This window comes from Vulpes lagopus, chromosome 2 (genome assembly GCF_018345385.1).
Source record: "Vulpes lagopus strain Blue_001 chromosome 2, ASM1834538v1, whole genome shotgun sequence".
Taxonomy (NCBI): domain Eukaryota; kingdom Metazoa; phylum Chordata; class Mammalia; order Carnivora; family Canidae; genus Vulpes; species Vulpes lagopus.
This window is the reverse complement of record NC_054825.1, coordinates 73,558,633-73,571,343: the sequence shown is the minus strand read 5'-3', so window position 1 is coordinate 73,571,343 and position 12,711 is coordinate 73,558,633. Positions and strand designations below refer to the sequence as shown.

At 41.2% G+C, this 12,711-nt stretch overlaps 1 protein-coding gene and 1 non-coding gene across 2 annotated transcripts in view; both read left to right on the top strand.

The window, feature by feature from the left end:
• The window catches only part of CHP1 (calcineurin like EF-hand protein 1), a 46,272-nt gene extending 37,279 nt beyond the window's left edge, over window positions 1–8,993 (top strand). The window contains exons 5-7 of the mRNA XM_041743996.1: window positions 1,681–1,742; window positions 6,751–6,873; window positions 7,041–8,993. Coding sequence (XP_041599930.1) covers window positions 1,681–1,742; window positions 6,751–6,873; window positions 7,041–7,094 — 239 coding nt within the window. The 3' untranslated portion in view covers window positions 7,095–8,993. The remainder of the gene's footprint in view (window positions 1–1,680; window positions 1,743–6,750; window positions 6,874–7,040) is intronic.
• Window positions 4,275–4,381, top strand: LOC121485948. The gene has a single exon (XR_005986448.1). It is a non-coding gene; the product is annotated as a U6 spliceosomal RNA (small nuclear RNA).
• Window positions 8,994–12,711: the final 3,718 nt, after the last annotated feature.

Sequence of the window (12,711 nt, the reverse complement as noted above, 5' to 3'; positions counted from 1 at the left end):
AGCATCACAGTGGGGATTCAGAGTTCCAACATAAGAATTTTGGGAGGATACAAACATTTAGTCCTTGGCAGCTGAGTTTTAAGAACTAGCAGTTAAGGGAGCACCTGGATGGCTCAGTCAGTTAAGCACCTGACTCTTGATTTCAGTTTAGGCCATGATCTCAGGGTCCTGAGATTGAGCCCCATGTCAGGCTCTGCTCTCAGTGAGGAGTCTGCTTGAGATTCTCTCTTTCCCTTTGCCCTTCCTCCTGCTCCCACATTTGTGCGTTCTCTCTCTCTCTCTCTCTCTCTCTCTCAAATAAATAAATCTAAAAAAAATTTAGGGCAGGCTGGGTGGCTCAGTGGTTTAGCGCCGCCTTCAGCCCAGGGCCTGATCCTGGAGACCCAGGTCCCACATCAGGCTCCCTGCATGGAGTCTGCTTCTCCCTCTGCCTGTGTCTCTGCCTCTCTCTCTCTGTGTCTCTCATGAATAAATAAATAAAATCTTAAAAAAAAAAAATTAGCAGTTTTAGGCTTCTGTAAGTGCCTTGACAGAAGGGATATGTTTATAACAGCTGATTAAAAAATTCAGAAACCGGAACGCCTGGCTAGCTCAGTTGGTAGAGCATGCTACTCTTGATCTTGAGGTCATGAGTTCAAGTCCCACGTTGGGTGTGATTACTTTTTAAAAAAGAAAAGTTTAAAAAAATTCAGAAACAGTTATTTGTGGGTTACATAGCAAACAGATTTCCATTCTAAAATCATCCTTAAGAGTGCTTAGTAGATAACACGTTTTATGTATTTTAAACTTAACATATACGGGTATGTGTGTGTCTGTTTACTCTGGGGAATATATTAAACACAAATTCCGGGGATCCCTGGGTGGCTCAGCAGTTTTGCACCTGCCTTTGGCCCTGGGCACGATCCCGGAGTCCCGGCATTGAGTCCCACGTCGGGCTCCCGGCATGGAGCCTGCTTCTCCCTCTGCCTGTGTCTCTGCCTCTTTCTCTCTATGTCTATCATAAATAAATAAATCTTAAAAAAAAAAAAACTATCAAAAAATAAACACATATTCTTTTAGGAATACTAATGATCCTGGTCTTTTTTTTTTTTTTTTTTTTTTTTTTGAGATTTTTATTTATTCATGAGAGACACAGAGAGAGAGAGGCAGAGACACAGGTAGAGGGCGAAGCAGGCTCCATGCAGGAAGCCCGAGTGGGACTTGATCCAGGTCTCCAGGATCATGCCCTGGGCTGAAGGCCCAGGTAAACCGCTAAGCCACCCAGGCTGCTTGCTCCCTACGGGGAGCCTGCTTCCCTCTGCCAGGTCTCTGCCTCTCTCTGTGTGTCTCTCATCAGTAAATAAATAAATCTTAAAAAAATAAAAAATAGAACCACTTACATATTTGTAAGTGTAAACATTCTGAGGTAAGAAAAAGTACATTTAATTTTTTCTTTTTATTAAGCTTTCTAATTTGCCTTAAGAGGGGTTGTATTTTATCAAGGTTAAGATGCCATCAGTTATGAGATACATTTCAATTTCTTAAATGTCATAATGTCTTTAAAAGATCCAGAAGTCATGTCAGTTGTTCTTGAAAAACTATTTGTTGTCAGTTTTCTGTCTGGTGTCTTTACATATTTACTTCCTTGAGAAAGGGCAAAACACTACTAATTTCCAGTAACTTCTCGTTTTCCCCTACCAGTTGCTTTTCGACTCTATGACTTGGATAAAGATGACAAGATTTCCCGTGATGAACTGTTACAGGTAGGTGGGAGAGCTGCCATGCATGTGTACAACTTGTTTGGGCTCTGCTTGCTTATTCTTTTGAGCGGGAATTGTTCTTTCAGTAAGCATTTATTTAACACATGCTGGTGCACAGTCCAGTGAAATGGCTGGAAACGTGAAATGGCTCATTGAGTTCTCCAAGCCAGATGTCTTTGTTATTTAAAAGCCAACTAAAAAAAAAAAAAAAAAGCCAACTAAATGTCTCTTAGGTGCTGACTGGCAGAGCTAAACTATGCGAGATGGTCTAATTCAGATAGTTCAACTATTGCTTTATCAAGCTTATTGATATCCAGGTAATTCTGGTGATAGTTAGGTAAATGCTTCTGCCTGTCTGTCCCTGGGCTTGACATAAGAGTCAAGGAATTGTTGCCAGGCCGATGTACGCTGAGCCGACTGCTCACTGTCCTTTGTTGCTCTTGTCCTCCCACTAGCAGTGACTAGCATTTCATCCTCTTAGCATTGCCCTCCTCTTCCCTTCTCCACTTCCTTTCTTCCTTTTCCTTTTCTTTCCATTCCTTTTCTTTCTTCTCTTCCCCACTTTCTCTTTTTTTTTCTTTTCTTTAATATTTATGAGTCTAGAGGACCCTAGGAAGCTAATACATTCAGTAATTTCCTGGGGAGATTTCTCTATTTCAAGATACACCTAAAAAGTAAAGTGGGTTCCACTCACCCCAAAGGAAATCTGAATTCATTCAGTGTTTTGAGGAGTCTCCCAAGCTGAGGATTACTTGGCCAGATTAAGGACCAGCCTAAAGTATTCCTATATTTCTGTGTCTGAGCAAAATTCAAAATAGTCTGCAGGTCAGTGCTAGTGTTCTTTGCTTTTTTTGTTGTTGTTGTTCTTTGCTTTTGAGTTGGGGATATTTTTTTCTTCACTGAGAAGAAATACTTTATTGAAAATTGCTATATATGGGCTAAGTTCTGAGGAAAAAAGACAGAGGTAGTCCCTCTATAGTTGAATGTTTTCATCCGCTGGCCCAAATCTGGCTGCCAGAAAGATTTTTTGGAGTGGTAGATTGAGTTTTGTTAGGATTTTAAAAAGCCAGAGGCAACAAAAAAAAAAAAAAAAAAAAAAGCAAGGAGTAGAGAGATCATATATATGGCCAGAGTGCCAGTCAGTGCCACTAGAGTGTTCCTCAGGTTCAAAATGACTTTAGGACAAATATGTTCGTGGACTATCATGTCAAAGAGCTAGTTTTATCCTAGCAGAAAGAGGATATGAAGATCTTACCAACGTGAGAAGAAAACAAAGTTCACCTTTCTAGGCACTGCCTTGTCTAAAATATTTGGAGATATACAGTCCTTAACTATTCAGTGGATGTTTAAAAGTTCATGGTGAGTTTATCCTAAGGGAAGGTTAAGTGGCTATTCCTAGTGTGATTTTTAAATAAAAAGCCCTGGGGATTTGGGGGGATTTTGGGGGCTGCTTGATATGTACATTATTCTTGATTGGGGTGGTGGTTTTATGTGTGTCTACATATGTCAAAACGTGACATTGCACATTTTAAATATGTATAGTTTATTGTATATATCAATTATGCTGCAATAGATGATAGTTGCTCTACTCTATGAGGCTAGCGTAACTTTGATGTGAAAACCTTGTAAAGACTGCATAAGGACATTACAGTGCAATTTCTTTCATTCACATAGATGTAAAAATGCTAAACAAAATACTGATACATTAAGTCCAGCAGTTATACAAAGGATGCTGGACTTTAGCCAAAGTGGGTTTATTTCAGGAATTCAAAGTTGCTTTAAAATTAGAAAATCAAGGATCCCTGGGTAGCTCAGCAATTGAGCTTCTGTCTTTGACTCAGGTCATGTTCCCAGGGTCCTGGGATCGAGTCCCATATCAGGCTCCCCACAGGGACCCTGCTTCTCCCTCTGCCTGTATCTCTGCCTCTCTCTGTGTCTCTCATGAATAAATAAAATCTTTTAAAAAAAATAAAATTAGAAAATCAATCAATATATTTTGCCACATTAACAGATTAAAGTAGAAAAATGGAGTTGTCTTTTCCACAGAATAAAAGCATTAGATGAAATTCATCATCCATTCATGGTTTTTTTTTTTTTGAAAGATTTATTTATTTATGATACACACAGAGAAAGAAAGGCAGAGACATAAGCAGAGGGAGAAGCAGGCCCCGTGCAGGAAGCCCGGTGTGGGACTTGATCCCAGGACCCAGGGTTCACGCCCCGAGCCAAAGGCAGACGCTCAACCACTGAGCCACCTAGCCATCCCTCCATTCATGATTTTTTTTTTAAAAAGATTTATTTATTTATTTATTTATTTATTTATTTATTTATTTATTTATGATAGACAGAGAGAGAGAGAGAGAGAGAGAGAGGCAGAGACACAGGAGGAGGGAGAAGCAGGCTCCATGCCGGGAGCCCGACGTGGGACTCAATCCCGGGACTCCAGGATTGTGCCCTGGGCCAAAGGCAGGCGCTAAGCAGCTGAGCCACCCAGGGATCCCCTCCATTCATGATTTTTAAAAAATGTCTTAGCAAGTACTCGCTTCGGCAGCATATAGAGTACAATTAGAATGATGTAGAGAACATTAACGTGGCCCCTGCACAAAGATGACACTCAAATTTGTGAAGCATTCCATATTTCTTAAAAAAAAAAAAAATCTTAGAAAAACAGATAGAAGGGAGCTTTCTTACACTGATGTAAGGAATATACAACAAACCTTACCAGATATTAGCAAGTGTTATGACAGGGGTGCCTTGCTCAGTCAGTTGAGCATCCAACTCTTGATTTCACCTTAGGTCATGAATCTTGGGTTTGTGGGTTTAAGCCCCATGTCTAGCTCTGTGCTCATCAGGAAGTCTGCTCAGGATTCTCTGCCTCTTCCTCTGCTCATTCTCTCTCTCTTTTTCTCTAATAAATAAATAAATCTTAAAAAAAGAAAGTAGTAATAATAGAAGTCCTATTTGCTAACAATTTCCAACTAGAACCCTGAATGGCTCTGGAATACTGACTGGGTGCAGAGGCCTGGCAGACAGTGAGAACCACTGGTTACTGTGATCTGGATCAAGCCACTTCTAGGCCCTATTGTCCTCATTAACAGATTGAATGAGTGATTCTTCAGACAACACCATTTCTCTCCCCACAAGGCACACATGCTCAATACAGTTCTCTAATTGTAAAAATAAAACTCTTCAGAGAATAATTGGACTGAGACCTGAAGAAGCTGCTATTTGAAGATGGACTTGTCTAGTCAGCCATACACAATCAGAAGATGGCAAATGGCTTGGCTGTTCATTATTTTTGCCAAGACTGCCTTTCTTTTTAAGATTTTTGTTTGTTTGTTTTGAGAGAAAGAGGGAAAAAAAGAGCTTGTGAACTTGTGTGTGAATGGGGGAGGGGCAGAAGGTGAGAAAGAAATACTCAAGCAGACTCCCTGCTGAGCACAGAGCCAAGGCAGGGCTCCATCTCGGCCATGAAATCATGACCAGAGCCAAAACCAAGAGTCAGACACTTAACTGACTGTGCCTCCTTATTGATCTTTCAATTTGTCTATCTTTGTACCTCCAAATGTACAACTTCCAATTTTCAAGAATCATTTTGTGAGGGGCACCTGGGTAGCTCAGTGGTTGAGCATCTGCCTTTGGCTCAGGTTGTGATCCCGGGATTGAGTCTGGCATCAGGCTCCCTGCAGGGAGCCTGCTTCTCCTTTCCCTGACTCACTCTCTCTCTCTCTCTCTCTCTCTCTTTCTCATGAAATAAATAAAATCTTAAAAAAATATTTTGTGAAAAGAAAAACCAGTATTGATGCAAATTAGTATTTCAGCTTTTTTTCTTTTCAGAAAATCCTGTAATTACTTTTCAAAAATATGTGTCATGAGATTGGAGAAGGATGTAAAGGAGTGAGGAAAAGGAGGCCTATGAACAGCTGGGCCAGAAAGTCTTTCTTTCAATGGGAAAGCTTAGCTCTTACCTCTGAAGCCAGAGGTCACTGACTACAGTGATGGAAGGCATCACAAAAGTACCCTGTTCCCCATTTCATACTAAGAGGTCGTACCACTACAGTTGCTTATTTTGTTTAAAGTAGCAATTTTCCTTTTTTTTTCTTACTCTTATTTATTTATTCATGAAAGACACAGAGAGAGGCAGAGACAGAGGCAGAGGGAGAAATAGGCTCCATGCAGGGAACCTGACATGGGACTTGATTCCGGGTCTCCAGGATCACACCTGGGCTGAAGGTGGCGCTAAACCGCTGAGCCACCTGGGCTGCCCTAAAGTAGCAATTTTCAAAGTTGTGTTTACAGCCTAAAGATGTTAGCTGAATTGGGGGGAGGGGTTCATTGTTATGTTTGGAGCAAATTTGGTGAAACACGTGTTCAATCTTCTTTACTACAGCCCTTTAAATGTGCTTGTTATTTTTCTAAAAAGAAGGGTTTCATATTTAACTCTTCAAAGATCTTTATGTTTCTTGGATATACTTTAGGGATAGCTGGGTAAATGCGCTGCTTCAAAGAGGAGTGCATTCATGTGGGATTCCTAGAAAGCCCTACCAAACTGACTTAAACCAATAAGAACTAGCTTGCCTCATGCAACAAGAAATCTGGGGCTAGATTATCTTGATTGATACAGAACCTACGTGATGTCCAGGAACAGGCTTCTGTATTCTTGCTCTGGTGTGCGTAACACAGAGGACTTTCACCTCACAGTCCCAGAATGGCTGCTATACCACCAAAGCATCATGTCTATATTCCAGACAGAAAGAATGGGAAGAGAAAATCCAAAGGACTCACCCCCCAGTGAAGCTTTGCCTTCCTATCCAGTGACCTTGCCAGAGACTTCTGCTTATATCATTGTCTAGAATGGCTTAGATGAGAAGACAAGCGTTCCCACTCTAGCTGTCATATTTGAGGACAAATCAAAAGAAAAGAGGGTGGGAGTGGGCTTTTTCTTTTATCTTAGTAAAAGAGTCCCCCTGGCCCCCAAATCTCCTGTAACTCTTGGTTTTTGGTCCTCTAGGTGCTACGTATGATGGTCGGAGTAAATATCTCAGATGAGCAGCTGGGCAGCATTGCAGACAGGACCATCCAGGAGGCTGATCAGGATGGAGACAGCGCCATATCTTTCACAGAATTTGTTAAGGTCAGTCAGTCACCTCTTGGTTTGAAAATATGAAGAAGCTTGAAAATTCTGCAGAGAATTTTCAGGAGGGAGGCAGAAAAACATTGAGGTAAGAATTTGAGACAGTATCTCCTGTTTTGACCTTCATCACCAAAATTGTGTTTTTCATCCCCCCCCACCCCCTCCAGGTTTTGGAGAAAGTAGACGTAGAACAGAAAATGAGCATCCGATTTCTTCACTGAAGGACTGAGACCAAACTGTTCCCTGCTTCCTAGTATTTAAGAACTGGAACTTGAGGGTCCTCCTATCCACTAGCCCCATCTCCACCTCATCATTCCCCTTCTTCCAAAGTACTCCTGCTGTTGCATGACAACCCCAAATATGTTCTGTCAACACAAACCTGCCTTTGGTGTATAAACAGGGCATTACAGAATGGTACACCAGTCTATTTCTGTTCAGTATCAGTCACCAGTTATCTCCATTTCTAAGTATCTCCCCTGGTTCGCTGCTGAAGGCCACATGTCCATCCAGTCTGAGAAAGTGAGAGAAGGAATCCATGCCAAGAACCAACCAGCAAAGCTCTTTCACTGGATGTAGACTACAGCCATGCTGCCTTCCCTCCAGCCGGGCTTTGGCATGCTCCTTCATCCTTTTTATATGTCCTTTGCTTCTTCTCTTTCACCCAACATACCATTCTCTTAGTTCTTCAGTCTCCCTGCTTTTTATTAAGCTCTAGTCACTATGTTCTACTTGGCACCTGAAGCTACACCTGTTAAATGTATTTCTGACTTGGCATGATAGTGCAGTTGTCTGGCAGTTTTTGTCTACCTTTACTCTTAAATGGGTCTCTGGGATGTTGCCTCTCCAGGAGCTTTTCTGTAACCAACATTTCTCTTAGAAGAAAGATCATCTCTTGGTCCCCTGCACTCTGCTCTGTCATCAAAAGGCTGTTGGTTGAAAATGTTCTTGTTGAAAGGTGGTGGCCTTGGTGAGAGGTGTAGAGCCAAGACTTCTAGGTGACTTGCCCAGGTCACTCTAACTCTGGCCTCTGATTCTCAACATACATAACACATGGCTACTCTTGTTAGTACAGTGTTGACTCCAGAAAATAGCCATATGCCTGCAGGTTTGCTTAGTTTTGTGATACCATCACCACCAGAATGGCTGCCCTGACAATATGCTTAGGGCTTTTTTCATGGCTTTTTGAAGGAGCCTGTGTACTTTAAAAGCCTGGTATATCCCTACTTCTGCAGCATGGTTTATGCCTCAGTGTTATGTGCCCTGGTACGTTTTTCACTTCACATTTCCAAATAGGATGAGCAGTGTTAATGGAAGTGCCTAATTTATCCCAGTCCAAGAGATTTAAAGATTGTTCTCCGTGTCTTGAAGTTTTGCACAAAATTCTCAATAAATTTTACACCTGGCAAATGTTAATGCTGGAAGCCATAGTCAGCTCCTAAAAGAGGTCCAAAGCATTGAATGTATTATTATCATAATCTGCCTGGTTACATTGACCTCCTAGCTCCTCTTGTAAACCGCTAGTAATCTATTAGAAGCAAGGAGTCTGGCACCAGTGGCACAACCTGAGGTGGCAACACAGACCTTTCTTTGCCACACCAACTTCTTTGCCTATCCAACTTAGTATAGACCTCAGTGAATTAAGCTGCTGTCATCTGTCTTTGGGAGTCTCTTCGCCTATATATCTGCTCTTGGCTGATTTTCTCTGATTCATTGCTTGCTTGCTTGCTTGCTTGTTTCCTTGCTTTGGAAGGCTATCCAAGATGTATACACACTACTTTAGGAAGGGAATTGCTTAAAAACAACAAGACACTGCAAAAGGGATTGGGAAGAATTGAAATCAAGAGTGACCAGGCTGGATAACTCAAGTATAAATGACTGAGAAATTCTTGATGAAGTATTAGTCTGACTTTGTCATCAAGTGATGTAATATAGGAAATGCATAAAAGGGAATAGAGAGGTACTTCAGAGACTCCTGGACTTTTGCATATTTAAAGTTCCTAAGATATGGCTTTTTCCTCCTTTTGGCTGTATCGCAAACTGTTTTAATCCACAGTTGTGCCTTATTGTTCCATTTAAATTGTATTCTTTGATCCATCAATAAATACTTGTGGTTAAAATAACTTGGGTCAATTTTGTCTATGCGTTTTATAAGAATTTTATATAACTCAGTCCACTTCAAGTTTGAAATCCCAAACCGTGTTTCCCTTACTCAGGTTTATGTCTGTGCTATCAAATGCATGTTTGCTCTGTTGCTGCCTGGACATATGATGTATTCACCTAGGGACCAGCACTATGTGCTCTGGAGTGTGCTCTCAAGTGTTACCTTGGCCACTTCCCACTCCAGGTAGGATTCCATTTTTGTTCTTGACTCTCTGCCTTTTTAAATACAGAAAAGGACTAAAAGTGGGATATATGTTTACTGCTTGTTATTAAGTCATCCACTTCTTCATGCATTTGCAGCCTCAATGACGTATTATACCCAGCTATTATTACATGGCTTTTCACATCTTCGAGTCTCAATGACTCTTGGAGTCTGTGTGGCTCAGTTGGTTAAGCATCTGCTCTTGATGTCAGGTTCAAGTTCGGCCCCGAGTTGGGCTCCATGCGCAGCATGGAGTCTACTTAAGAAAAAAAAAAAAAGACTCAGTGACTGCTTAGTCTGCAGGGTACGAATCTCTTAAGGTTTAGTGGCATGCCACAGGACTCAAAGCAATAATAATAGCTGGAATCACCTATACAAATTCTATCACAATACCCTCTTTTCCCCATCTATCTGCCTCAAAACTCCATTCCAAATGGCTTGCACAGTGGTTAAGCTATGTTTCACTTTGAGTCTAATGTTAGGATTCAGTCAAGGAGGAAACTAGATGAAATGACCAAGCAGTCCATTTTGGAAAAAACAGTATTACTGACCATGGCCAAAGGAACAGCAGTCTTGTGACTAAAGCAGAACATAATCAGGCACCTGGGTGGCTCAGTGGTTGAGTGTCTGTCTTTGGTTCAGGTCATGATCCCAGGGTCCTGGGATCAAGTCCTGCATCAGGCTCCCCATAGGGAACCTGCTTCTCCCTCTGCCTATGTCTCTGCCTCTTTCTCTATGTCTCTCATGAATAAATCTTTTTAAAATATAAAAGTAGAACATAATACTGTAAAAATGTGAGACGCCCGGGTGGCTCAGTGGTTGAGCATCTGCCTTGGCCCAGGGCATGATCCCAGAATCCAGGATTGGGTCCCACGTTAGGCTCCCTGCGAGGAGCCTGCTTCTCCCTCTGCCTGTGTCTCTGCCTCTCTCTGTGTCTCATGAATAAATCTTTTAAAAATAATACTGTAAAACTGTTATAAAAACATTATAGCATTAAATAGTTTGAGGAAAATTCACTTAACCAGCTTGATTTCTCTTGTTCCTTTCTGGTCTATCCATGCATTATATATTTGAACATAAAAGGAACATAACACAAAGATTATATCAGTTTTTAAAAACTAACATATTTCCCTATGTGATCTGTTCTTCCTACTTTGTATTAATGTTTACATAATATTTTACTAAATCGATATAGTATTTAAGTATTACTCTGTTTATTGTTTCCAATTTTATGTTATAAATAATGATACAGGGGGACGCCTGGGTGGCTCAGTGGTTGAGCGTCTGTCTTTAGCTCAGGGCATGATCTCGGGGTCCTGGGATCAAGTCCTGCATTGGACTCCCTGCGGGGAGCCTGCTTCTCCCTTGGCCTATGTCTCTGTGTTTCTCATGAATGAATGAATGAATAAAATCTTTAAAAAAATAATGATACAGGGATCCCTGGGTGGCGCGGCGGTTTGGCGCCTGCCTTTGGCCCAGGGCGCGATCCTGGAGACCCGGGATCGAATCCCACGTCGGGCTCCTGGTGCATGGAGCCTGCTTCTCCCTCTGCCTGTGTCTCTGCCTCTCTCTCTATCTCTCTGTGACTATCATAAATAAATAAATTAATTAAACAAAATAATGATACAGTGAATACCTTTCTGCACATAACTTTTTTCTTTGAAAAGATTTTATAGGAGTGGGATTACTAGGTCAAGTTTTGGTCATATACTTAGAGCTTTTGATATGTCTCCAAGGAAATGAATGTCAAACTGCCATAAGTAATTGAATTACTTTTTTACCTTCAGTGTTTTTTTCAGAATATTCTTTACTGTCATCTATTTTTTTCAAATTGTTTTTAGAATCCTGTTATCAAGTTTTGTGTTTAAAATACTTACTAGGAAAAAATAAATAAATAAAATAAAATACTTACCAGGGGATGCCTGGGTGGCTCAGCAGTTAAGCGTCTGCCTTTGGCTCAGGGCATGATCCTGGGGTCCTGGGATTTAGTCCCACATTGGGCTCCCTGCAGGGAGCCTGCTTCTCCTGCCTGTGTCTCTGCATCTCTCTGTTGTGTCTCTCATGAATAAATAAATCTTTTAAAAAAATAATAAAATCTTACTAGAATAGGGGCACTTGAGTGGATCAGTGGTTGAGCCTCTGTCTGTCTTCTGCTCAGGTCATGATCCTGGGGTTCTAGGATCGAGTCCCGGATCTGTCTCCCCACAGGGAGCCTGCTTCTCCCTCTGCCTATGTCTCTGCCTCTCGCTCTGTGTCTCTTATGAATAAATAAAATCTTTTTAAAAGTTAGCTAGAATATGGCACACCTGGGTGTCTCAGTTAAGTGACCAACTCTTGATTTGGCTTAGGTCATGATCTCAGGGTCATGAGATCAAACCCTGCGGCTGGCTCTGCCACTCCCCCACTCTATTGCATCTTCTAAAAATAAATAACCTTTAGAAATAAAAGTTATTAGAATTGATCATGTTGATTAGGACTTAGAGCAAGCATTCATTGCAAAGATGCCTCAGAGAAGACTATCTTTACATTTGGTTTCTTATACTACAAACCATGTATTTATCCTGTTTCCCAAACACTAAGAGTAGAATTGCTTGGAAGGAAGTCATTACTGGACTGAAATTCCCTAAATTCACATTATTTTGGCTTAGCTTTGAGTCAAATGATTCAAATTAAAGATAGCGGGTATTTTCTAATACAAATCTCATTAACATCTAGTTTAGTAGAAACTTAAGCTTAAAGACTTTCTTTTCCTCTGTACCAAGGAGTGATAGGAGATTTACCTGTAAGTTTGTGAAGTACTGCAGGCCATTTCTTCCCAGCTCTGGGATGGAGCAGACAGTAATGAGCCTCATGTCTTTTAAGATGGAATAAGTAACTAGGCTGACATCTTTACCTGAGGTATAAGCTGATCAAGGACTTGGTCTTGAGATGCCAAGACTCAGTTGTTTTTTTTTCTCTATACTCTTTAGTCTTCAACATACTAGATTCTGATCTCTTGTCAAAACTAGAAAGACCGTGGAGAGATAGTATTGACACTTTACACCACCTTTTACAATCTATTTAAGAACTGAACCAGGGACGCCTGGGTGGCTCAGCTGTTGAGCATGTCTGCCTTTGGTTTGGGGCGTGACCCTAGGGTTCAAGGTCAAGCCCCATGTTAAGCTCCCTGCTCAGTGGGGAGCCTGCTTATCTCACACCCTCTCTTTCTTTGTCTCTCATGAATTTTTAAAGATTTTATTTATTCATGAGAGACAGAGGAAGAAGCAGGCTCCATGCAGGGAGCCAGTTGGTAGGACTCGATCCCGGGACTCCAGGATCATGCCCTGAGCCGAAGGCAGACAGACGCTCAAACACGGAGCCACCCAGGCTTAAGATTTTAAATAAAATCTTAAAAAAAATTACAAAACTGAACCAGGTAGATGAATTGTTATGTTCCTTTACCTGAATGTGGCTGCAGAAATAAAAATTAATCCAAA